The following is a 21,222-nucleotide window of genomic DNA, read 5'->3' as shown; positions in this document are numbered from 1 at the left end:
CATACATTCTATTATGCTTATTGGGGTATGACCACAGGCCTATTGATAATTGTCCAGTATTAACTACATAGGCTTAAGACATGATCAAGGGTTAACTTTGATTGTATTTCTTTTTCCTTTGTTCAGACTAGTTTCAGGGAACCTTATTTACTTAGGGTACATAGTGAAAGTGAAGTTACTCAGTCTTGTCCGACTCTTCATGATCCCATGGACTGTAGCCCACCAGACAGATTGGGATTTTCCAGGCAGGAGTACTGGAGTGGGTTGCCACTTCCTTCTCCAGGGGATCTTCCCAACCCAGAGATTGAACCCAGGTCTGCCGCATAGCAGGCAGATGCTTTACCCTCTGAGCCATCAGGGAAGAAGGTTTTCACAAAAACTGGTTGGGGTCCTTGGCTAAAAGGAGACTCTGCCTTGGGCCTGCCGGTGTAATAAACTGCACTGCCCTATCTGCATTGTCCTTCTGAATGAGTTTCTTTCCCGGAATGCGTGGCTACCACATGACCAGATGGGGAGCCTTGTGGCCTGGAAGCCTGACTCCCCTGATCCTGTTAAAGGATGAAAAGGTCCCGTCCGGTGAAAGAAGCAACTCCCAGTCACTAGTTAGGAATCAGCGTCTGCTCTGGCAGTCCTGCTGCTAAGGACTTTAAGGGGATCATCGTATTTGACCCCCAGTTCCCTGAAGAAAGCGTCATCAGCTCCATTTTTACAGGAGAAGGGACTTAAGTCCCAAGCTCGGAAAGACCCAGTGCTTTCCCAAGGTCAGGCTGAGGGAGGTTTAAGCTGCGCCTAAGTCTCAAATCCAAAGACTCGGAAGGGCTGCCTCCGAAATAGCTGAGACCTGGAGGAAGAGAGGCTTCTTGGAAGAGGCAGAATTTTCTGGTTCATTCTTGTTCAGCGGGTAGAGGGTGTGTGTGTGGTGGGGGGAAGAATGGGGGGATGGCAGCCCTATCGCCCCATTGCAGCGCACGGCAGGTATGAGGAGGGTACAGTAAGCCCCAAGGCACTCGACAGCGACAGAACCCTGGAGGCCGCAGAGACTTCCTGTCCAGCCCCCAAGAGACCGCCTCTTGGGGCTACACCTCAGGGGCAAAAAACACAGTGACCGTTCCCTTTATAGATGCAAAAACTAAGCCAGCCCAGCGAAGGCCGTGGGTGTCGGCACGGAGGTCTGGAGGTCGGCTGGCGACCCGGGAACCAGGCAGGAGGGACCCAACAGCTGCCTCAGACCCCGCGCAGCGCCTCAAGCCTCCAAGCCGCACCACGTAGCCACCCTCCTCCGACCCAGGTCGGAGCTGAGGAGACTTCGCGCCTGCGCAATGAGAGCGCTGGTCCGGCGACGCGGCGTCGACGACGCCCACGCAGGGACGTTGGGGCGGAGCCCCAGCCTGCTGGGCGCCTCTGATAGGCCACATCGGGGGTAAGAGGCGTTCCTGGGCGGGGCCTCGAGGCCGGTTTGGAATTTTTGGCGCGAGCTGGGTCCGCGCGCGTTCACGGGCCGTTCCCCCTCGAGAGTTCCCCCGCCCGGGTGTGGGGAGCGGTGGGCCGAAGACCCCAGCCCGCCTGACCGCCCCGAGGGCTCCCGCGCCTTCCGCTGACCCGGAATCTGGGACTTTGCTGAGCTGCGCCCCGCCCACCCGCCTCAGGTGAGCCCACACCTGGCCCTGAGGGTTCCCAGAAGGGACCGCCCTCTCCTCCCTTCTGCCGCCTGCCGAACAACTCTTAGCCCCCCTGACTGGCCTTCCTTGGATCTGCCTCACAGCCAACCCCCTCCAGCCTCCTTCCTTACCCCTCCGACAGCCCCAACCTCCCTGGGCCAGCCCAACCCCACTGCTCAGCCCTCCCTGGGCCCCCTCCGCCGCGGGCGGCTCCGCCCACTTCCCCTTCGCCGGGCCTCCCTATCCCCTTGCTGGGAGCCCCTTACCCCTGCGACTACTCCTCCTTTACTTGTCCTCCCCAAGAAAAGCTCCTCCCCGGTGACAACTGGTCTGCTCCACTCTGTTCGCCAGGGTTTCCCCACGCCCACGGAGGTGAATCAGCTTCGGCCCTGCCCCGGAGAACTCACAGTCTAGTGCGGTAGACGGTGGTCAGCAGATGGCATCCTACCCACTGAGAGGGTGAGGCCCTTGAAAGGTCATCCCGGCCAGGCCTGTTGTTGGGGGACGCCCTGGATTCACTGGGAGCCCCAACTTCTCCTACCTCCCACCCCCACCCCCAAAGCTGTTTGGCCAGGCTAGAACGTTTAAGTACTCTGGGATGGTGTGAGAATTGGTTAAGGGCCTGGAGGCTGTACTTTCAACGAGCACCCTACGGGGTCCTGACACCCTAGTCCCTCACTTTGAGAAACTCTGGGATTCCTGAGATGGATAGAGGCAGAGGGAGCGTCCCCACAGGCTGCAGGGTGAGTTCTTCATGCTGGCCCTCGTGGGGCCCCTCCCCTCACTCTCAGATTACCGCTCCTTCCAGTTTCAGTTACTGACTCACCCCGCTGTGCGGGTATGGACTCCTTTTGCTACACTGGCTCCTCTCAAGATTAGACTCTTCTTTTTTTTTCCCCCCTTTTTTCTTTCAATTATAACATTATAGCCACACAATAGCCCTCTCTGCTCCAACAGAAAAGTCATTTATACCCATGGGACCACTGTCTTTTGTGTATTCTTTTAATTACTACTCAGAGCATTATATAACGGATACTGAGGAATCTGCATGCCAGATGCTAGACTAAGCTTTCCATGAAGCCAGCATTACAGGTCCACAAGCCCCTGAGTCCAGGTGTGTTTCCTGGACTAAATGTCTAAATTCTATAATGTCTCCAATTTTAGAAAGCTAATAGGGTGCATGTAAGACATAGCTCAGTTGATAAAAAAATCTACCTGCAATGCAGGAGACCCAGGTTCGATCCCTGGGTTGGGAAGGTTCCCTGAAGAAGGAAATAGCAACCCACTCCAGTATTCTTGCCTGGAGAATCCCATGGACAGAGGAGCCTGGCGGGCTACAGTCCATGGGGTCTCAAGAGTCTGACACAACTTAGCAAATAAACCAATCAACCAACCAACATATGTAACACCACCCATTCATGCATCTGGGACATCATCTCATAATCAAATGCATTAGTATTTCTATATGAATATTTATACTTAGAAGGAAGAATAGGCTGGGTTGGATTTTTCTTCTAAATGCTTATTGCATGTAGACACCCAATTGTCCCAGCACCATTTATTGAAAAAACTATTTCTTTCCTACTGAATTCTTCTGGCACTTTTGTGAAAATCAGTCGACTCCTTAAGTGTGAGGGTTTTATTTCTGAACTCTCAGTTCTGTTCCACTGATCTTCGTGTCCATCCTTATGTCAAGGGGGGAGTGGGTGTTTTCAGTAATGAGTCATTTTCCTCTTGCTACTCCTAAGATTTTCCCCTCATATTTGGTTTTCAGCACTTTCGATTCGGGGTGTGTGTATCTGCATTTATCCTGCTTGAAGTTCATTGAGCTTCTTGGTTATTTTTACAGTCACATTTGGGAAGTTGTAATCCATATTTTTCTAGCTCCTTTTCTTCTCTGGTGTACCCATCATGCATATGTTGGTTCACTTTGTTGTTCAGTCACCAAGTTGTGTCTGACTCTTTGAGACCCCATGAACTGCAGCACGTCAGGCTTCCATGTTCTTCACTATCTCCTGGAGTTTGCTCAAACTGATGTCCATTGAGTTGGTGATGCCATCCAACCATCTCATCTTCTGCCGCCCCCTTCTCCTCCTGCCCTCAATCTTTACCAGCATCAGGGTATTTTCCAGTAAGTAGGTTCTTCGCATCAGGTGGCCAAAGTATTGGAGCTTCAGCTTCAGCACTAGTCCTTCCAGTGAATATTCAGTGTTGATTTCCTTTAGGATTAACTGGTTTGATCTCCTTGTAGTCCAAGGGACTCTCAAGAGTCTTCTCCAGTACCACAGTTTGAAAGCATCAGCTCTTCAGCACTTAGCCTTCTTTATGGTCCAACTCTCACATCCGTACATGACTACTGGAAAAACTATAGCTTTGAATATAAGATATCTCTGCTTTTTAATATGCTGTCTAGGTTTGTCATAGCTTTTCTTCACTTAATGCTATCCTATATTTTTTTGCAGCTTGTTTCCCTTTTCTTCATCTGGTCTTTAGATTGCATAATTTCTTTCAATCTATCTTCAAATTCACTAATTATTTCTTCTGCCAGTTCAAATCTACTTTCAAACCCCTTAGGTGATTTTTTTTTTCATTTCAGTTACATTGTACTTTTCCAACTCTGCATTTGCTTCTTTTATAATTTCTATCTCATTACTGATATCCTCTACTTAATTGAGATGTTGTCATTGTGTTTACTTCAAGTGTGGCTTCCTTTAGTTCTCTGCACATTATTTATAGTGGCTTGCTTCATTGCTTATTCTAAAGCATGGATAACAACAAACTGGAAAATTCTTAAAGAGATGGGAATACCAGACCACCTCACCTGACTTCTGAGGAACCTGTATGGAGGTCAAGAAGCAACAGTTAGAATCCAGCATGGAACAATGGACTGGTTCACAATTGGAAAGGAATACCTCAAGGCTATATATTGTCACCCTGCTTATTTAACTTATATGCAGGGTAGATCATGTGAAATGCTGGGCTGGATGAAGCACAAACTGGAATCAAGATTGCTGGGAGAAATATCAATAACCTCAGATATGCAGATGACACTACCCTTATGGCAGAAAGTGAAGAGGAACTAAAGAGCATCTTGATGAGAAAGAGGAGAGTGAAAAAGCTGGCTTAAAACTCAGCATTCAAAAAACTAAGATCATGGCACGCAGTTGCATCACTTCATGGCAAATAGATGGGGAAACAATGGAAACAGTGACAGACTTTGTTTTCTTGGGCTCCAAAATCACTGCAGGTGGTGACTGCAGCCATGAAATTAAAAGATGTTCCTTGGAAGAAAAGCTATCACCAACCTAGACAGCATATTAAAAAGCAGAGACATTACTTTGCCAACAAACGTTCATATAGTCAAAGTTACGCTTTTTACAGTAGTCATGTATGGATGTGAGAGTTGGACCATAAAGCTGAGTGCCAAAGAATTGATGCTTATGAACTGTGGTGTTGGAGAAGACTCTTGAAAGTCCCTTGGACTGCAAGGAGATCAAACTAGTCAATCCTAAAGGAAATCAACACTGAATATTCATTGGAAGGACTGGTGCTAAAGGTGAAATTCCAATGCTTTGGCCACCTGATGCGAAGAGGTAACTCATTAGAGAAGACCCTGATGCTGGAGAAGATTGAGGGCAGGAGGAGAAGGGGATGACAGAGGATGAGATGGTTGGATGGCATCACCGACTCAATGGACATCAGTTTGAGCAGGCTCCGGGGATGGTGAAGGACAGGGAGGCCTGGTGTGCTGCAGTCCAGGGAGGTGCAAAGAGTCGGACACAACTGAACAACTATGAGGTCTGTCTGTTAAAGACATCTGGTCTTTCTCACAGGCAGATTCTGCTGTGTTTTTTTCCTGTGTATGGGTCACACTCTCCTATGTCTTTATATACTTTGTAATTTGTTCTTGAAAACTGGACATTTTAGATTGGTTCCTCACTCTGCATCTGGGGCTTGGGATTATTTGCTTGTTCGTTTAGTGACCAGCCAGACCACAACAGTGATGCCTCTTACCTCTGCAATGTGAAGCCTTTGACTTTGCTCCTCAGAGGCCCTGGCCCTGGGCCTGTGCACAGTCACCCTGGGACACTAGTGGTTTTAGGGGTGCTCTGTTTGTCTTTTCCCTGATCATACCCAGCTGTCAGGCCCCACCAGTTGCTGGCTGATTGCTCTACTGTTTTTGACAACGCCCTGGAGCATCAGTTGCTCCACGGACTGATCAAATCAAATTTGGACTTTACAGGGGTATCTTTGGAGTTCCAGACTTAAGGTTTGTTCTGACCCCAGGAAGCCTCATCTTAGCTGTGTTTCCCTAGTTCTGTCCGGTACACTAGCTGGCCTGTGGTTCAGCCAGTAGCACTAATGGAAGTACCAGCCTCCTGCTAATTGCTTATTAGCAAAGCCTCCATTGATTTTGAGAGTACCTTTAGGCTTGAACTTCTCATACTCTGTTACTAGTCAGGTCAGTTTTTTGCAGAGAGAGCTTTGGAGCTCTCTGTTTCCTGACCTGCCTCTCCTCTGGGCAGAATCTCTGAGCTAGGGGCACGGACAGTGGAGCCTGTCTCTGAATATCACTGCTACCTGAGAGTGAGGCAGTAGCCCCCAGCCTTCTTGGCTGGCCTTTGCTAGTGTGGGATCTTCTCCTGAGGAATGAGCTGGGACTTGAACTGCTGGGCTCCTGTATCACAGCTTCCTGCAGCTCAATTAGAGCTTCTGCCCCATGAGTGGCTGGTGAAAGAAGGGAGCCCTAGTTTCTCTGCTACACTCAGTGGAAGCTTAGCCTCTGCCACATGGAGCTGGAAAGAAACCCCACTAACTGAGTTTTAGCAGCTCAACTACGAAAAAGGAAGCAAGAAAGACATTTGGAATTCAGACTTTCTTTTTGCCTTTGGAATTGGAGATAAGGGGTAGTGGGCCTGTGTTAATATTTTTACCTTACAGTCTCGGAAGAGGTTGGACCTTCTTTTTGTAAGTTTTAATTTTTTTTTTTTTTTTTTTTAATGTTTTTGGCCAGGCCCCAGGAGCCTGGCGGGCTACAGTCCATGTGATCGCAAGGGGTCGGACACAGCTGAGCAACTAAGCACAGCACGGCACATGTGGTGTGGGAGATGTTAGTTCCCTGACCAGGGAATGGACCCTGGGCCAGGGCAGTGAAAGTGTCAAGTCCCAACCACAGGACTGCCAGGGAATTCCCAAAGGTTGGATATTTTAAGGCTAAACCAGGCAGGGCTGTGCACACAGGTGGTCTGGCTTCAGAACCTGCCTTGGTTAACCTCTGTCGGACTGTAGGAGCCTCCAGGACAGGACGCTGTGGTTTTCAGTTTTGTTTTTCTACCCTCATTTGTATACCTTTTCCTGCAGGTGTTCGAGGTGCCGCGGCCTCCATGCTTAAAGCGGAGCGTGTGTGTGGTGTCTATGTGGCTGTCTTCTGCAACCTCTTTGGGGCCACAGGACCAAGCACCATTTGAGTGACACACCATACTCTGCCTCCCAGGGCACCTGTGCTGGACATGCTCATGCCCGCCGAGGGCACCCCGCCACCCCTGGGTGGCACCCCTGTCCCAGTCCCAGCCTACTTCCGCCATGCAGAACCTGGCTTCTCCCTCAAGAGGCCCAAGGGGCTCAGCCGGAGCCTCCCACCCCGGCCCCCTGCCAAGGGCAGCATCCCTGTCAGCCGCCTCTTCCCTCCTCGGACCCCAGGCTGGCATCAGCCCCACGCCCGGCGGGTGTCGTTCCGGGACCAGGCCTCTGAGCCTCTGCAGAGCCCTGGATATGACCCAAGCCAACCGGAGTCCTTCTTCCAGCAGAGTTTCTACAGGCTTGGCCGCCTGGGCCACGGCTCTTATGGGGAGGTCTTCAAGGTGAGTTGGTGACAGCTCTGTGGGTCTGTCTGGGGTCCCTCCCCCAGCCAGGGTGGGAGGGTATCCAGGGAGCCTGCTCCCCCCCCTCCCCGGATGGCCCCCCTCACAGGCTGGCAGGCTCCCCTCAGTGCTGGACTTGGCTGCTTTCTCATACCCCCCTACACAGGCCCCTCTGAGGCCCCTTAGTACACACTCTCCCCTTGTCCAGAGCCTGGCACACCTTGCGGTGGCTCCCGCCTGCCATCTCCTGCCCGGAGCCAGCCGTCTGGGGGTCTTGGCAGCTCTACCTGGCCCCTGAGCCAGAACCACTCCCCTCCATCTCCCTCCAGCCGCAAGCATTCAGGCAACTCCTCCATGCCACCTTTTGTTCCTTAAAATATATTTTCCAATCATGTATATTTACTTTAAAATGTAGTTTTCCTTACACAAGTACTACACGAAGACAATTTTGTTAAAAAGTACAAACGGGAGCCCCTAGGTCAGCTGTCCTTTCTGGAGGAAACTAAGATGATTGTCAGGTGGGGGTCTTGCTTCTAGACTTTTCTGTGGAGTTGACCACATAGAGACGAAGCCATTTCATATGCTGGATGCAGACCACACCGCCTTGCTATTCTCTAGGCAGCTTCTTCATCTAACATATCCTCCCGGGCCAGTACTTAGAGGTCTGCCCCGTCTCTTCCATTGCTGGGTCTCCAGTAAACTGGCACGTGGCGTGGAGGTTTGTCTAGCTTTGCTCTTGCACGCACAGGGGGTCCTCTAAAGTGACTGCCATGCGACACCTCCTGCACAATGAGATCTTAACCGAACCTCAGGGTGGTCCCGAGTGGCTGTGCCCCCTCCCTTCCAGGTGCGCTCCAAGGAAGACGGCCGGCTCTATGCAGTGAAGCGCTCCATGTCGCCTTTCCGGGGCCCCAAGGACCGGACCCGCAAGCTGGCCGAGGTGGGCGGCCACGAGAAGGTGGGGCAGCACCCGCGCTGCGTGCGGCTGGAGCAAGCCTGGGAGGAGGGCGGCATCCTGTACCTACAGACAGAGCTGTGTGGGCCCAGCCTGCAGCAGCACTGCGAGGCCTGGGGCGCCAGCCTGCCCGAAACCCAGGTCTGGGGCTATCTGCGGGATACCCTGCTGGCCCTGGCCCACCTGCACGGCCAGGGCCTGGTACACCTGGACGTCAAGCCCGCCAACATTTTCCTGGGGCCCCGGGGCCGCTGCAAGCTGGGCGACTTCGGGCTGCTGGTCGAGCTGGGTGCGTCGGGAGCTAGCGAGGCCCAGGAGGGAGACCCCCGCTACATGGCCCCCGAGCTGCTCCAGGGCTCTTACGGGACTGCAGCAGACATATTCAGGTGAGGGCTGGGGGGCTTCCTGGTGGGTGGGGCATGGTCAGCAGAGGGACACCAGCCCAGCCCAGAGTCAGGAAGACTTGGTCTCAGGCCAGGAGACCCTGTCTCGGGGATGGAGGTCCCGCCTTCCAGTCGAGAGGGCCTGGAGAGCTAGGCTCTCTAAGCAGAGAAGCCTCAAGAGCCACCTTATGTGATTCACTGGCCTCATCACACCTCCCTGGGAGGGACCGTATTACTCCATTTACAGGGGAACAGACAGCAGGTGGAGAGACTTTCCCTAAGTCCACAGTTAGCAGGCTGTAAAGCTGGGCCTGGACCAGGTGCTGAGTTCCAAGGTCCACGCCAGTCACCCCTGCCCTGCCTCTGACAGTAGCACCTGGTCACCTCGACAGGACGAGGAGAGCCTCAGTGTTAAGTCACTGTTAGCCACCAGAGTGCCAATCCTATGGGGGCGGGGGCTGCGGTGGTGTGTGAGCCGTGCTGGCCCGGGGGTCCATGCTCCATGAAGTGGTCATCAGCCCCTCCTCCCCCAGGGCCCTGGCTCACAGTGGAGGCCAGCAGCCCTCTCCGTGGGGTCAGCCCGAGTTGGTGGGTTCTGCGTCTCATGGCCCTCCCGCCCTGCTTCTGTCCCTGTCCCCCAGCCTGGGCCTCACCATCCTGGAGGTGGCATGCAACATGGAGCTGCCCCGCGGTGGGGAGGGCTGGCAGCGGCTGCGTCAGGGCTATTTGCCCCCTGAGTTCACGGCTGGTGAGTCGGGGGGCGAGGGCTGGGGGGCTGTCTGCCGCAAGGAGGACAGGCTCTGGGGGTCTGGGTGGCTGGTGGCAAGGGGCTGGGAGGTGCAAGGCCCCACCCCTGACGTGGCCCTGCCCGGGGACAGGGCTGTCCTCTGAGCTGCGTTCCGTCCTCGTCACGATGCTGGAGCCTGACCCCAAGCTGCGGGCCACCGCCGAGGCCCTGCTGGCCTTGCCCGTGCTCAGGCAGCCACGGCCCTGGAGCGTCCTGTGGTTTATGGCTGCCGAGGCCCTCAGTCGAGGTTGGGCCCTGTGGCAGGTAAGCGGGGAGGGTGACGGGCCGCCTGGCTCCGCTCCCTGCCCAGGGCCTGCCCGGCCTCCCCTGAGCCCCTATCCCTGCAGGCTCTGCTCTCCCTGCTCTGCTGGCTCTGGCACGGGCTGGCGCACCCCGCCAGCTGGCTGCAGCCCCCGGGTCCACCAGCCACCCCACCCGGGTCGCCGCCCTGTAGCCTCCTCCTGGACCACAGCCTCTCCAACACCTGGGACGACGACAGCATAGGGTGGGTGAGGACTTGGGAAGGGCGGCTGAGGGCAGGGCAGGGGGGACAGCCGTCAGCATGGTGAACTGGGAATGCACCCACAAACCTGGCCCCCTTCAAGCCCCGGGAAGGAAACCAAGGCTGGTGGGGGTGTGGCCTGGCGTAGTTTGAATGCAGTTCTTTCTAAGCTTGGTGCATAGAGCAGGGTCTGTACCGAGCAGAGAACTGGCAGCCTCCCACTGAGGGTGCTGCCACATTGGGGGGCTGCGCGGGGCCCATCGCACTGCCGAGAGGTGGGCGGTGCAGCCCCCACCCCTGCAGACACCCCTGCCACCCGAAGACAAGGCATCATCTTTCCTCTGGGGGACAAAACCCCCAGAGCCTGGCGAGCCCCTTCCCTGGGAGGAGGAATTCCTTAGTCCCAGGTGCCTGGTGGCCAAGTGACAGGCCATAATTAAGAAACTACTGCAAAGGAAAGCACATGCTCGGGGCAGGCAGCTCTCAGGAGGGTTCACGCCATTCACCCACGGGAGCATGTTACAGCAGACAGCCTGCCAGATGAGCTTCATTTACCACAAGGTCATTTCAGAGTCAGCTTAGTCAGAGCCTCCGTGCTCTAAGGGACAGAGGTGGCCTTTGTGTGCGGTCAGGTGGACTTTGGAAGCTGTCACAGCCCTTCTTTCATCTCCACCGCACGCCCATTGTCCAGCACCAGCCCCCGCCTGCTTCAGGCAGATCCGCCCAGGGACAGGTGGGCACTGCTGCTCCAGTGCCCTCCCCTCCACAGCCTGCTGGTCTTGGCCCCACCCCCCCACCCCATCCAGGCCCTCGCTGTCTCCAGAGGCTGTCCTGGCCAGGGCTGCCGGCAGCACCTCCACCCCCTGCAGTGGCTCCCCTGCCCCCCGGAGCAGGCACACGCCGAGGTGAGCTGGCCCAGGGACCTGGGGTGGGAGGGGGCAGCTCTTGGCCCTGAGTCATTTCTCTGTTCTTCCTTCCCCCAGGGATGCTCTGGACCTGAGTGACATTGACTCAGAGCCCACTCGGGGCACATTCCCCGCCTTTGAACCTCGGAACCTCCTCAGCCTGTTTGAGGACTCCCTGGGCCCGAGCTAAGCCCACTGGCCCAGGCTCAGCGCTTTTAACCTCTTAGCCCCTCCCTTCCATCCTCCTGGAGGCTGGGGTCCCTGTGTGGACTCCAGTGGTCCCTTATGCCTGGCTGTGTCTAATAAAAGGTATTTGAATCTTGGGGCGCACCCAAGCTTGCTTGTGTGGCAACACAGTGCTTCCTGCCCCCTTTTATTGATGTCACCTAGGGCCTGAGGCCCCCTGGGACAGGCTGAGGTCTGCTGCAAGTCCCCAAGTCCCGGGCCAGCAAATGAACTGGGAGCCACCGCCTGTGTGGGGCAGAGTTCCTGAGCAGGTGTGTTGCTGGTGGGCAGGTCAGTTGTCAGAGCACTCACTCAAGGTGGAGGGTGGGCCCTCAGCCCAGCAGGGCCTAAATGCCGTCCAGCATTTTAGGTCTCTGTGCCAGGTGCCCGGAAAAAGCAGCAGCTGCCCTCCTGCTCTTAGGTCTGGGGGTGAGTCTAGTCTTGATGCCCAGACCCCTCAATCCACAGTCTCCGGACAGAAGGGAAAACCAGTGGGCGAACCTCAGAGGGCTGGCACACAGGACGGATGGACAGGCCATGACTCAAGGGCAGGAGGCTGGGCAGCCGTGAGGAGCCTTATGTGAGGTTCCGAGGAGGCCCAGGGTGGGCGATATATCTGGGCTGGCAGGATCACAACTATCCCTTTGGCCCAACTCTCAGAAGTCACACAGAGGGTAATTGGAGGCCCAGAGAAAGGAAGGTTGCCTTTCAACCTACGCAGCAGGACTAAGTTCCTGGGAAGAAGGCAGGCAGGGCCACTGGAGCTCCAAGGTGTGAGCAGAAGCAGCCAGTCCACAGGGAAGAGTGGATGGACAGACGGAGGCCCCCGCTGGGAAGTCCCGTTTGCAAAGCGTCCAGGGAGCCATCCGCTTGCAGGCCAGCGGAAAGACAGAAGCATGGTGCCGTTGGCCCTAGAAGCCTGAGGGCATGGCAGGCGGGAGGTGGCTCAGTCCGGGAGGCAGGTGTGCCGGGCGGCCCAGAGCAGGTCGGGCACGACGCCAGCATGCAGCTGGAGGATGGAGCCCACGCTGAGCAGGTGCATGATCTGGTGTGAGTTACCCCAGTAGTCGAAGCGGCCGGGTCCCCAGCGCTCCGGCAGGCGGGCCACGTTCACCAGCCCCCCAAGCAGTGCCAGCGCGTCCATGCGCAAGTAGCAGCGCAGGGAGCCTGGAGCCCCGGAGCCCAGCCCCGCTCCCCGGGCCCCAAACACCAGGAGGCGAGCGCCGGCCTGCCAGCCAAAGGCGCGGAGCCGGGCACTGGTGGAGGGGGCGGTGAGGGCCCGCCAGCCAGCCACACCCGACAGCAGGGTGTAGCCCAGCAGGGCAGCGGGGCGCAGCCAGGGCCGGCAGGCCAGGGTGCAGTGGATGATGGGCAGGGCCCCTGTGCAGAGGAGAGAGGCGGGAGAGGGCACGTCAGTCTGCGGGTCCACCTGCCCTCTTGCTTCCAGTTTTCCTGACTCCTGCCCTTTCTACCCAGGGCTCACGTGAGTGGACCCAACCCTCAGCTCCCGTCCTTCAAGCCCCCCGCCCTCCACCCCACGCCCTGCTCACCGAGAGTGTTGATGAGGCAGACCCCACACATATCCAGCGCAAGGAGCCGGGTGTACACAGGGCTGCCCCCTCTGTGGCACATGAAGAGGTGATAGAGCACAGAGCCTGCAGGGGGGGCCAGGCAGGCCACACAGTGTGTGCCCCACAGCCAGCCATCCTCGCCCAGCTGACCCCAGGGCATGGTCATGGGCAGCAGCACCAGGAAGCCCAGCAGGGCCAGTCCTGGGGGAGGGAGACAGTTTTCCATCAGACACCTTCACACTGAGGACAAGGCATGTCCCCAAGGAGGCCCCAGTCCAGAGACAGCACGGTGGGGTGAGCACAACACAGGTCCTGTGTGCCAGCTGCTGGCTGGCCCTGGGCAGGGGCAGGCCCTGGGCTTCTGGTCACTTGATTTAGCAGAGCTCACAGTAATTCTTGGAAGGACAGACCTTTATCCCCACTGACCGGTGAGGAAACTCACTGCCCCAGGACCCCAGCAAGGAAGCAAGGGAAGCAGCCCAGAGGCCAGACAGTCTTGACTCCAAAGCTGCTCTCACCCTTGTGGCGGATTCCCAGGAAAGCAGGGGCTCCAACCCCCAAAGCTGACTTTAGCAGAAGTCAGAAGGAGGCGTGACCCCAAGCTGAGCTCTGAACAGGACATGGGGGTGATGCTAACATGCCAGGGCCACTCTGCCTGCTCTTCCCAACCCCTGTGCCCTCTCTCCAGAAGCGACCAGACAAATTGCAGGGGGGCCTTTCTGTCGTCTTGAGGCGAGGCAAGGGAGGGGGCTGAAAGAACCTACTCCGTCTCCTTCCCCAGCAACTTTTTGGGGAGCTCCATGCCTCCCAGCCCAGGCCTCCAAGGCCATTCCTACCACTTCCTGAAGGGGCTTTGGAATTGCCTTCACAGGAGTCAGAGTTCAGCGCCTGCGTGCTGGGGCTGCTGACTGACCACTCTTGGCGGGGCCTGGCCAGGCCACAGTTCCCCCAGGGAGCAGGTACGAAGGCCAGGCCCAGCGCACTCAGCGCCCCTCTCTCAGCCGCCGGTCTGCCGGGGCAGGCCAAGGACGGGCAGGCCTGTGTCAGCACGGTTCGGCAGGGCAGCGGAGGAGGGGCCGGGCGCCTGCGGGGGGAGGAAGGAGCAGCCACCAGGCGGAGCCCCGCGGCTGAGCGGCTCGGGCAGGGGCCGCAGGGCCGCCCGGCCTGACTTCCTCTCTTGGGCCCCTCCTCGACACCCATCTCCGGGATGAGTGCTGGCGGAAGACGGTGACAGGGCGCAGGGATTACGAAGTGGCCGGACACCAAGCTCCCTCTTCCCAGGGCTCAGAAGGATTAAGCGGACTGGGTCCCCCACTCTGCTTCCCTTTCCTGCCCCCAGGGCCGCAGAAGCGGGTAGCGACGTCCGGGACAATGGCAGCTTTGTCACTGCGGCTCCTGGCCGTGCCAGGGCAGGGACAGCCCAGGATCTGGGCGCTGGGGCTCTCATTGGCCTTCGGGCCGCGGCCCTGGCGCGGACAGGGCTGCTGTGGATGCGGGGTGCGGGGTGCGGCTCACCGTGCGTGTAGATGTTGCCCAGCTCATTGTGCATGTAGAAGAGGCTACGAAGGCAGCCCGAGCCGCTGCTGGCCGGCCGGTAGCCAGTAAGAACGAACTTGTTAAACTGCAGGTGAGGCGGCGAGCTGGCCCAGTCAAGCAGGCGCGGCCCGGCCAGGAAGGCCATGGCCCGGTCCAGCGAGGTCGGTCCGCGTTCCTCTGGCCCCCCGGGTCTCCTCAGTGGGCCCACCTCACCCGGAGCCTAGTCCAGGCGCGCGCCCACCTCTCAGGGCTCTGTCCGCGCACGCGCTGGCCCGGGGGTCCCGGCCGGCGCCCCTCCCGCGCTGCGCACGCGCGGGCCTAGCGCCCCCACGCTGGGGCGGAGGCCGGGGACGCGCCGGGCGCTGGAGCGCAGCTCGGCCCGCTCCGCTGGGGCAGGCTCTCTGCAGGGACAGCTCGTGGCGGCGGCGGCGGCCAGTTTTCTTTTGGCCGCCCGGAGGACGGGCGCGGCCGGACACGGGAGGGGACGCCAGGCTCCGCCCCAGCTGCTCGCCCCCGTCATCCCGCCCAGGGTTTCGCGCTCCGGGCTCCTGACGTTACAGCTGCGAGGGCCAATAGGCTCGGCTGGCGGGGAGGTTCCTCCAGCGGCAGCTCAGGCCTTCACCCTCTTAGCATAATTTTTTTTGATCCCAGTCTCACTTGCATGGGGTGCCTGTTGGATTGGGACGCAACGTTCTGAGTCCCGGTGGCTCTGTCAGAGTGACCCGGGAGCCTCGCGTTCCCTTGCAGTGCGCGCCCGGGCTCTCCGCGCGAGCCCCAGGGTCGACCCACCCTTGGGCATTCACCCTCTAGGATACAGCCCGGCCACCCTGCCCAGTCCCCACAGCCCGGGCTCTGTCCAAGGTGCTGCCGGCCCGGGACTTTCGGACGGGTCAGGTCTAGAGCCTGAGCGCCACCTCTCCGCGGGTGATCGCTCCACTCGCACGACTTCCCCCGAGCGCAGCAAGGCGCGCCAAGGTGGCTGGGCCTCTAAGGGTGTGCCTGACTTGCCCGGTGCCCTCCATTGAGGACCTGCCTTTGGGCCAGGATTCTCTGAGCGTGTGTGTGTGTGTGTGTGTGTCTGTGTCTGTGTCTGCATGCGCGCCCGCGCGCGCTCAGTCGTGTTTGACTGGTTTGGACTGTAACCTGCCAGGCTTCTCTGTCCATGGAATTTTTCAGGCAAGAATACTGGAGTGCGTGGCCACTTCCTCCTCTAGGGGCTCTTCCCCACCCAGGGATCAAACCCGCATGGACGGCTCCTGCATTGCAGGCGGGTTCTTTCCTCGCTGAACCATGAGGGGTGGGCGATACTCGCTCACTGTTGAAGTATATTGCGCCCCGCCTAGGACCGGCAGGAAACAGTGAAGGAGAGAAAGTGGGGAATAAGGGAAGAAAGTCCAGCATTTCCCCCCACACCCCCGCCCCGCAGGGTTCATTCTAAATCAAATCCACGAAGGTATCCCTTCTTCCGCCTCCACCTCCTCCCTCAAGATCCCGCCCATTCATCCTTCCGCCTCCTCGGTTTCTCTATCCTCTGCGTTCCAGGCGGTTACACGAAACTCTTTCCGTGGAACGCCCTTAATTTGCCCACAACCAGTCTAGGCACAGTACCTCTTTAACATAGCTCCTCCCGCACAGAAGAATTTCCGGCGCCCTGTACCAAAACAGGTCCTTTATTCAAAGTCTATGGTTGGACTTTTGACCACTTTTGTTGACCTCTTACATTTCACTTTGGGCAGTAGTCCAGAACTACCCCCAAGCAGGGCTCAAAGACCCACGAACCGAAGTCTAAGAGAAAGGGAAGCAGGATTCCTCTTGTCCTTTGGCCTTGACCATCCAGACCCCAAGGGTCAGGTCAAGTTCTCAATAGTACCAGATGCTTCCTGTCCAACGTCTGGCCTCCTCGAGATGATTAGAGCTGCCCCTTTGAGGGGTGGCTCAGGGTCTGCGGAGTCCATCCAGCCGCAGGAAGATCCAGTGGACCCTGGGGGTCCCCGAGTCAGAGAGCAGAGATGAGTGAACGCAGAGAACTCTGGCTGGAGGCGCTCAAGGGCCGGTAACTCGCGGTTAAACCCTCAACCTGGGGGTCCCCGGGAGGACAGGGCAGGGCCACCCCTCGAGGCCGGCGGTACCAAACGGCCCAGCTTCTTGTGGGGTCCTGGGAAGGCCCCAACGTTGGGGACCCTTTACCCGGAGCCAGGAGGCAGCCCCTAGAGAGGGAGCAGACGTCAGCCGAACCCTCCAATCAACCTCACATTCAGCACCTCGCTTCGCCTGTGATCCCACGCGCGACTCCCTCTGTGGACCCAAGGCCTCGTCCCTCAAGAACCCAGGAGTTCCGTCCAGCCCCTTTCCCATCGTGTACCCTAGCGTCCCAGAGGGCCCTCCACGCCCCGCGGGCACAGGGGCGGGGCGACAGGCTCCCCGCCGGCTCCGCCCTCAGGCCCCGCCCCAGAGCGCGCACCGTCCGCGCAGCAGGCGCAGCAGCGACAGCACCAGCAGTAGCAGCACCGAGACGGCCGTCACCGTCGAGAAGACCTGGGCTGCGGGCACACGAGGGCGGTGAGCACGGGGCTTGGAAGGGCCTGACGCCCCCCAACTCGCTCCCGCCTCCCACGCCCGTCTCACCCCCCATCGAGGCCTCTGGAGCGCCAGGCCCGGGGCTGCAGCTCACGTTGGCCCCGTCGAGGGGCGCAGCTGGGGTCTGAGTCGAGCCTTCGAGGGGCGCCGGGTCGGCGTCGGCGTCCTGCAGCCCTGCGGAGAGGGGTGTGAGACCAGCCGGCGGAGCGGAAGGCCCGAGGCGGGGTGGGGTGGGGCCTCACCCTGGAAGGTGATTGCGAAGCCCTGCGCGTGGCCGCGCGCGTCGCTGCGGAAAGTGAGCCGCAGCGCGGCGGCGCGCAGGCGCAGCGGGCCCGGCGGCGGCGGCCGAGCGCCGTCGAAGGCGCGGAGCAGGCTGCCCGAGGTGGCGTCGCGCAGCTCCAGCCGGTCACGCGGGTCGGCCAGCTCGAAGAGGCGGAAGGCGAGCTCCAGCGCGGCGCCCGGAGGGGCCAGGACCCAGCTACAGTTACGATCCGGCCCGTACTCGTCTGGGAAGTCCGGGGAGTAGATGACACCCTGAGGTGCGGTCCAGTTCCCCTGGCAAGAGCCCACGGACACTGTGGGCGGGGCCGGCGGTCAGAACCGAAGGCCCGCGGGCTCCTCCTTAACGGGGGCGGGGCTCTATGTAGAAGCCCCGCCCCCTCGCCCGCTCAGCCCAGACCGCAGGACCCTCTTCCATCCCAAGTTCAGCCAAGTTCCCTCCTCCTGCCCCGTCCAACACGTTCTAATGGTGGCCCAGATGGTAAAGAATCTGCCTGCAATGCAGGAGACCAGGGTTCGATCCCTAGTTCGGGAAGGTCTTCTGAAGAAGGAAATGGCAACCCACTCCACTATTCTTACCTGGAGAATCCCATGGACAGAGGAACCTGGCAGGCCACAGTCCATGGGATCACAAAGAATCGGACACGACTGAGTCTTGACCTCAAACAATTCCTTCCTCTAGTCCAGCCCCTTCTAATCAAGCCATTAGTCCCCTCCTCTAGTCTTGACCTCAAACAATTCCTTCCTCTAGAGCCCCAGAGCCCTGACCCCCAGATTCAGCCCAGTCCCTTCTTTGGTCCAGTCCTCAACCTAATCTCTTAATCAGGCCCTGCCCTCAACCCATGCCTTCCCTTCCCAGATAACTCCCCCTGTCACTCTTCCCCTCCCCCAGGCCCCTCATCCCTGCCCACTCCTCACCTTCATAAATACCCAGGCGCCCATCGCCACCACACAGCTGGCCTGGGTGGCCGAAGCAGATCTGGTCACAGTCAGTGGCCGGAGCCGGGCGTCCTCGGGCCAGGTCGCTTTCAGAGCCACAGAAACAGGCGTAGCCGGCCTCCACACCTGCCAACTGGGAGCACAGACTGGGTTACTCCCCCAGACAGGGGCTGGGGGAGGGAGTGGGGTGGTGGGAGCCAGGGGTAGGGGTTGGAAGTGGGAATCAGGGCTGGAGGTTCGGAAATCAGCGAGCGTCAAGGTTTGGCCTCAGAGTCCGATGTTGATTTGGGTGCTAAGGTCAAGGTCAGGGGTCACTGGTCTGGGCAAGTGGGCAGTACCTGGTAGCCCTTCATGCGGCAGAAGCGAAGGCACACCTGGACGGTGAGTTTTGTCGAGGTGCCACTGGGGCCGCTGAGGGCCGGAGGTGCCCCAGAGTCCACAAAGCAGCCCAGGTACCCAGGCACTGAGGGGGTAGCAGGGTCAGGCTCAGTGTGGGGCCTGCAAAAGCGAACTCCATCCCGGCCGCCCCCGTTATCAAGCCCAGCTAGCTCACTGTGACACGTGGGGATATCGCAGTAGCGCCAGTAAATGCCCTCCTCCGTCTCGGCCACATAGCACCATGGTTGCACATCACCGTCTGGGTTACTGCAGGCCCGGGAGAAATCGTTGGGATACTGTTGTCCCAAGAACCATGAATTCCAGGCCCTGACCCACAGCTTATTCGCAGAATGGCCACTGTGTGTGTTAGAGCAAATCCTGGTTTGCCCACCAGAATGGATGTCGACTTCCCAGTGCATGGTGGGAAGTTGTTAAAGGGGCCCTGGGGGGCTGATTTTAGGTCTTCAGCTGTTGCTCAGACATGACTTCATGTATGAGGACTTCCAGGCCATTTGTGTTCACCCCCCACTCAGCCCACTGTCCCTTGTCTTGGAACCCTGCTTTAAAGCAGACGTGATGAGCCCTAAGCTTTGCGGTTCAGCAGGGAAGTGCCCTCCCACTTAACTCGGTCCCTGCCTCTTCAGACCACAGCTATGGCTCTGAACCCCTAATCCCTCAGTCACTCAAAGGAGCTGAACGCTAAGAGCCTGGCCCTCACTCTAGAGCTTGCCTTATGACTAGGCCCCATCCTCATGGGCACCTTGGTGCCCAGGTCTGACCCGAGGCTCTGCAAAAAGTTGGACTCCTAAGGCCTGACCCAGGTCAGAGAAGGTTTCCACTCATCGCTTAGGCCCCGCCCTTAGGTCCTTAAGCCGATTCATTGGGAAAGATCCTGATGCTGGGAAAGATTGAGAGCAGGAGAGGGGTGAGACAGATGACATGGTTGGATGGCATCATCGACTCAGCAGACGTGAGTTTGAGGAAATTCCGGGGGACAGTGAAGGACAGGGGAACTTGGTGTGCTGCAGCCCACAGGGTCTCAAAGAGTCGGACATGACAACGAATGAACATGCGGGTCCTCCGGGGGGCTTCTGGGCCCGCCCAGCGGAGACCTCCGCTCCGCCCACGCCGCAGCCCGGCCCCAGGACGACACCCCCAACCCTGCACCAGCCCCGCCCCGCGCAGGCCCCGCCCCTCACCGGCAGAAGTTGTGCGCGCCCAGCCCCCAGCGGCCCTGGGGGTCGCTGGCGCTGCTGTAACTGTGCTGTTGCGTCTGGTCCCAGTAGAGGCACGGGCGGCCGGCCCCGCGGGGGCCTGTGCGGTTCTGGTGGCCGCGGTAGTCGGCGCCGTTCACCTGGAAGCACTCGGACAGGCCTGCACGCGGACGGGGGGCCTGAAGCTGACCCTCGCCCGGACCTCCCCACCCTCCGAGGGCTGTTCGACTGCCGCCTCCACCTGCTCTGGCCCCTCGCGAGCTGGGCAGTAGGGTTCTAGGCGCGCAGGCCGAGTTGGGAGTACGGCCCTCGGTCCACTCTCCGCGCCGGGACTCACCTGGGCTCTGCAGGCTCCCCGCCGAGGCTCCGCGTGGCGGCAGCAGCCGGAGCAAGAGGAGGAGGAGCAGGGCCTTGGGGGCCCGTGTCCCCATCGCCCCCAACCGAGGAGAAGTCGCCCTGGCCCGCGCAAGGCCCTCGGCGCCCCCAGGGTCTCCCAGGCGTCTGGGGAGAGGGGCGTTGTCCTCTGACAGTCCGTCCTCGTCCCTCTCTGGGGCCCGCTCTGGGTCTGGGGCGAGAGGATGGAGGGGCGGGGGCGTATCGCCCAGGGGTATCTGCCTCCTGAGGTTTCTGGCCTTGAAGGCGTCTCTCTGCCTCGACCCAACTGGGAATTTACCCCGGGGGTGGGGGGGCGATCTCAGGTCAGGGACGTTTCCTGTCTCTGCCTCTCGGGGTTCGGGGTCCTGCCTCGGCTTCCACACCCGCCCCCTCCCGCTACGCCTCGCTCTCAGTCTCCCTCGCCCAGGTCTCTAACGCGCCGGCTCCTGCCCCCCTCGCGTCCCTCCGCGCGTTCCTCCCCCCTGGGTCCCTCCCTCCGCACCCTACCCCCTGAAGCCGGGAAGCCCCGCCCGAGACTGGAGCCGAGGCAGCAGGTCCAGACGCCTCCCACGCTCGCCCCCCATCTCCGGGACCCTCCGTGGCCCGCCGCGCCCACACTCTTCCCCCTCCCCGGATCGGTGAAGGTTCGGGTGGGAGCGTGTGCAGGAGGACCGGCCGGGCTGGTGGACAGAAGGACCCTAAGGGGGCAGATACAGGACCGTCTCCCGGGGCCACGTGTCCCGGGACTCGCCAGCGTCCCCCGCTCACAGCCAGCCTTGAATGAAGTGCGCGCGTTCTCCTACTCAGTCACCATTCATGGTGAGACGCTCACACGCACACCGTCTTTGGATCTTCACGCCTCTCTCTCCCTTCCCGGGTCCCGACGGGCCTGGGGAAGCGTCACTCCCGGCCCCCTCACCCGCCCGATAAGCTGGAAGGGTGGACGCTCAGCCCGGGACAGGCAGGGGCAGCTGGTGTCTGGGGAGGAAGGCAGCTGCGCCCCTGGTCCCAGCCTCTCGCCTCCTCCTCCTCCTCTCCCCAGGACCCCCGGCCCGGGCTCGCAGCGCGATGGAATTC

The 21,222-nt window shown here is 59.3% G+C and overlaps 3 protein-coding genes across 9 annotated transcripts; 1 reads left to right on the top strand and 2 right to left on the bottom strand.

Moving 5' to 3' along the window:
• The first annotated feature begins 1,426 nt into the window (after positions 1–1,426).
• PKMYT1 (protein kinase, membrane associated tyrosine/threonine 1) lies at positions 1,427–11,403 on the top strand. Of its 3 annotated transcripts, none has more exons than XM_040254995.1 (8): positions 1,427–1,646; positions 7,020–7,519; positions 8,367–8,860; positions 9,499–9,605; positions 9,736–9,908; positions 9,992–10,149; positions 10,953–11,051; positions 11,130–11,403. In XM_040254995.1, exons 2-8 carry the CDS (start codon positions 7,169–7,171, stop codon positions 11,239–11,241), a joined length of 1,494 nt encoding a protein of 497 aa, XP_040110929.1. In that variant the 5' UTR covers positions 1,427–1,646; positions 7,020–7,168; the 3' UTR covers positions 11,242–11,403. The 3 variants fall into 3 exon arrangements, with proteins under 3 accessions (XP_040110929.1, XP_040110940.1, XP_040110951.1); XM_040255006.1 differs by lacking the exon at positions 1,427–1,646 and adding an exon at positions 2,010–2,117; XM_040255017.1 differs by lacking the exon at positions 1,427–1,646 and having other exon boundaries at positions 5,660–7,519.
• Positions 11,393–14,836, bottom strand: PAQR4 (progestin and adipoQ receptor family member 4). 2 transcript variants are annotated; one of them, XM_040255031.1, is made up of 3 exons: positions 14,363–14,836; positions 12,827–13,048; positions 11,393–12,656 (listed from the first exon to the last, which is right to left on the bottom strand). In XM_040255031.1, the coding sequence occupies exons 1-3, from the start codon at positions 14,526–14,528 to the stop codon at positions 12,223–12,225; spliced, it is 822 nt and encodes a 273-aa protein (XP_040110965.1). In that variant the 5' UTR covers positions 14,529–14,836; the 3' UTR covers positions 11,393–12,222. The 2 variants fall into 2 exon arrangements, with proteins under 2 accessions (XP_040110965.1, XP_040110972.1); XM_040255038.1 differs by lacking the exon at positions 12,827–13,048 and having other exon boundaries at positions 14,363–14,817.
• Positions 14,837–16,317: 1,481 nt separating this feature from the next.
• Positions 16,318–20,201, bottom strand: KREMEN2 (kringle containing transmembrane protein 2). Of its 4 annotated transcripts, none has more exons than XM_040254953.1 (9): positions 20,108–20,201; positions 19,756–19,930; positions 18,732–18,823; positions 18,517–18,641; positions 18,158–18,311; positions 17,203–17,535; positions 17,009–17,134; positions 16,845–16,923; positions 16,318–16,590 (listed from the first exon to the last, which is right to left on the bottom strand). In XM_040254953.1, the coding sequence occupies exons 1-9, from the start codon at positions 20,199–20,201 to the stop codon at positions 16,380–16,382; spliced, it is 1,389 nt and encodes a 462-aa protein (XP_040110887.1). In that variant the 3' UTR covers positions 16,318–16,379. The 4 variants fall into 4 exon arrangements, with proteins under 4 accessions (XP_040110887.1, XP_040110894.1, XP_040110902.1 ...); XM_040254960.1 differs by having other exon boundaries at positions 18,158–18,194; XM_040254968.1 differs by lacking the exon at positions 16,845–16,923 and having other exon boundaries at positions 16,352–16,590.
• Between the last annotated feature and the right edge of the window lie 1,021 nt (positions 20,202–21,222).

This window comes from Oryx dammah, unplaced genomic scaffold, assembly GCF_014754425.2.
Source record: "Oryx dammah isolate SB20612 unplaced genomic scaffold, SCBI_Odam_1.1 HiC_scaffold_2, whole genome shotgun sequence".
In the NCBI taxonomy this organism is placed as follows: domain Eukaryota; kingdom Metazoa; phylum Chordata; class Mammalia; order Artiodactyla; family Bovidae; genus Oryx; species Oryx dammah.
This window is presented reverse-complemented; position numbering and strand designations above follow the sequence as displayed.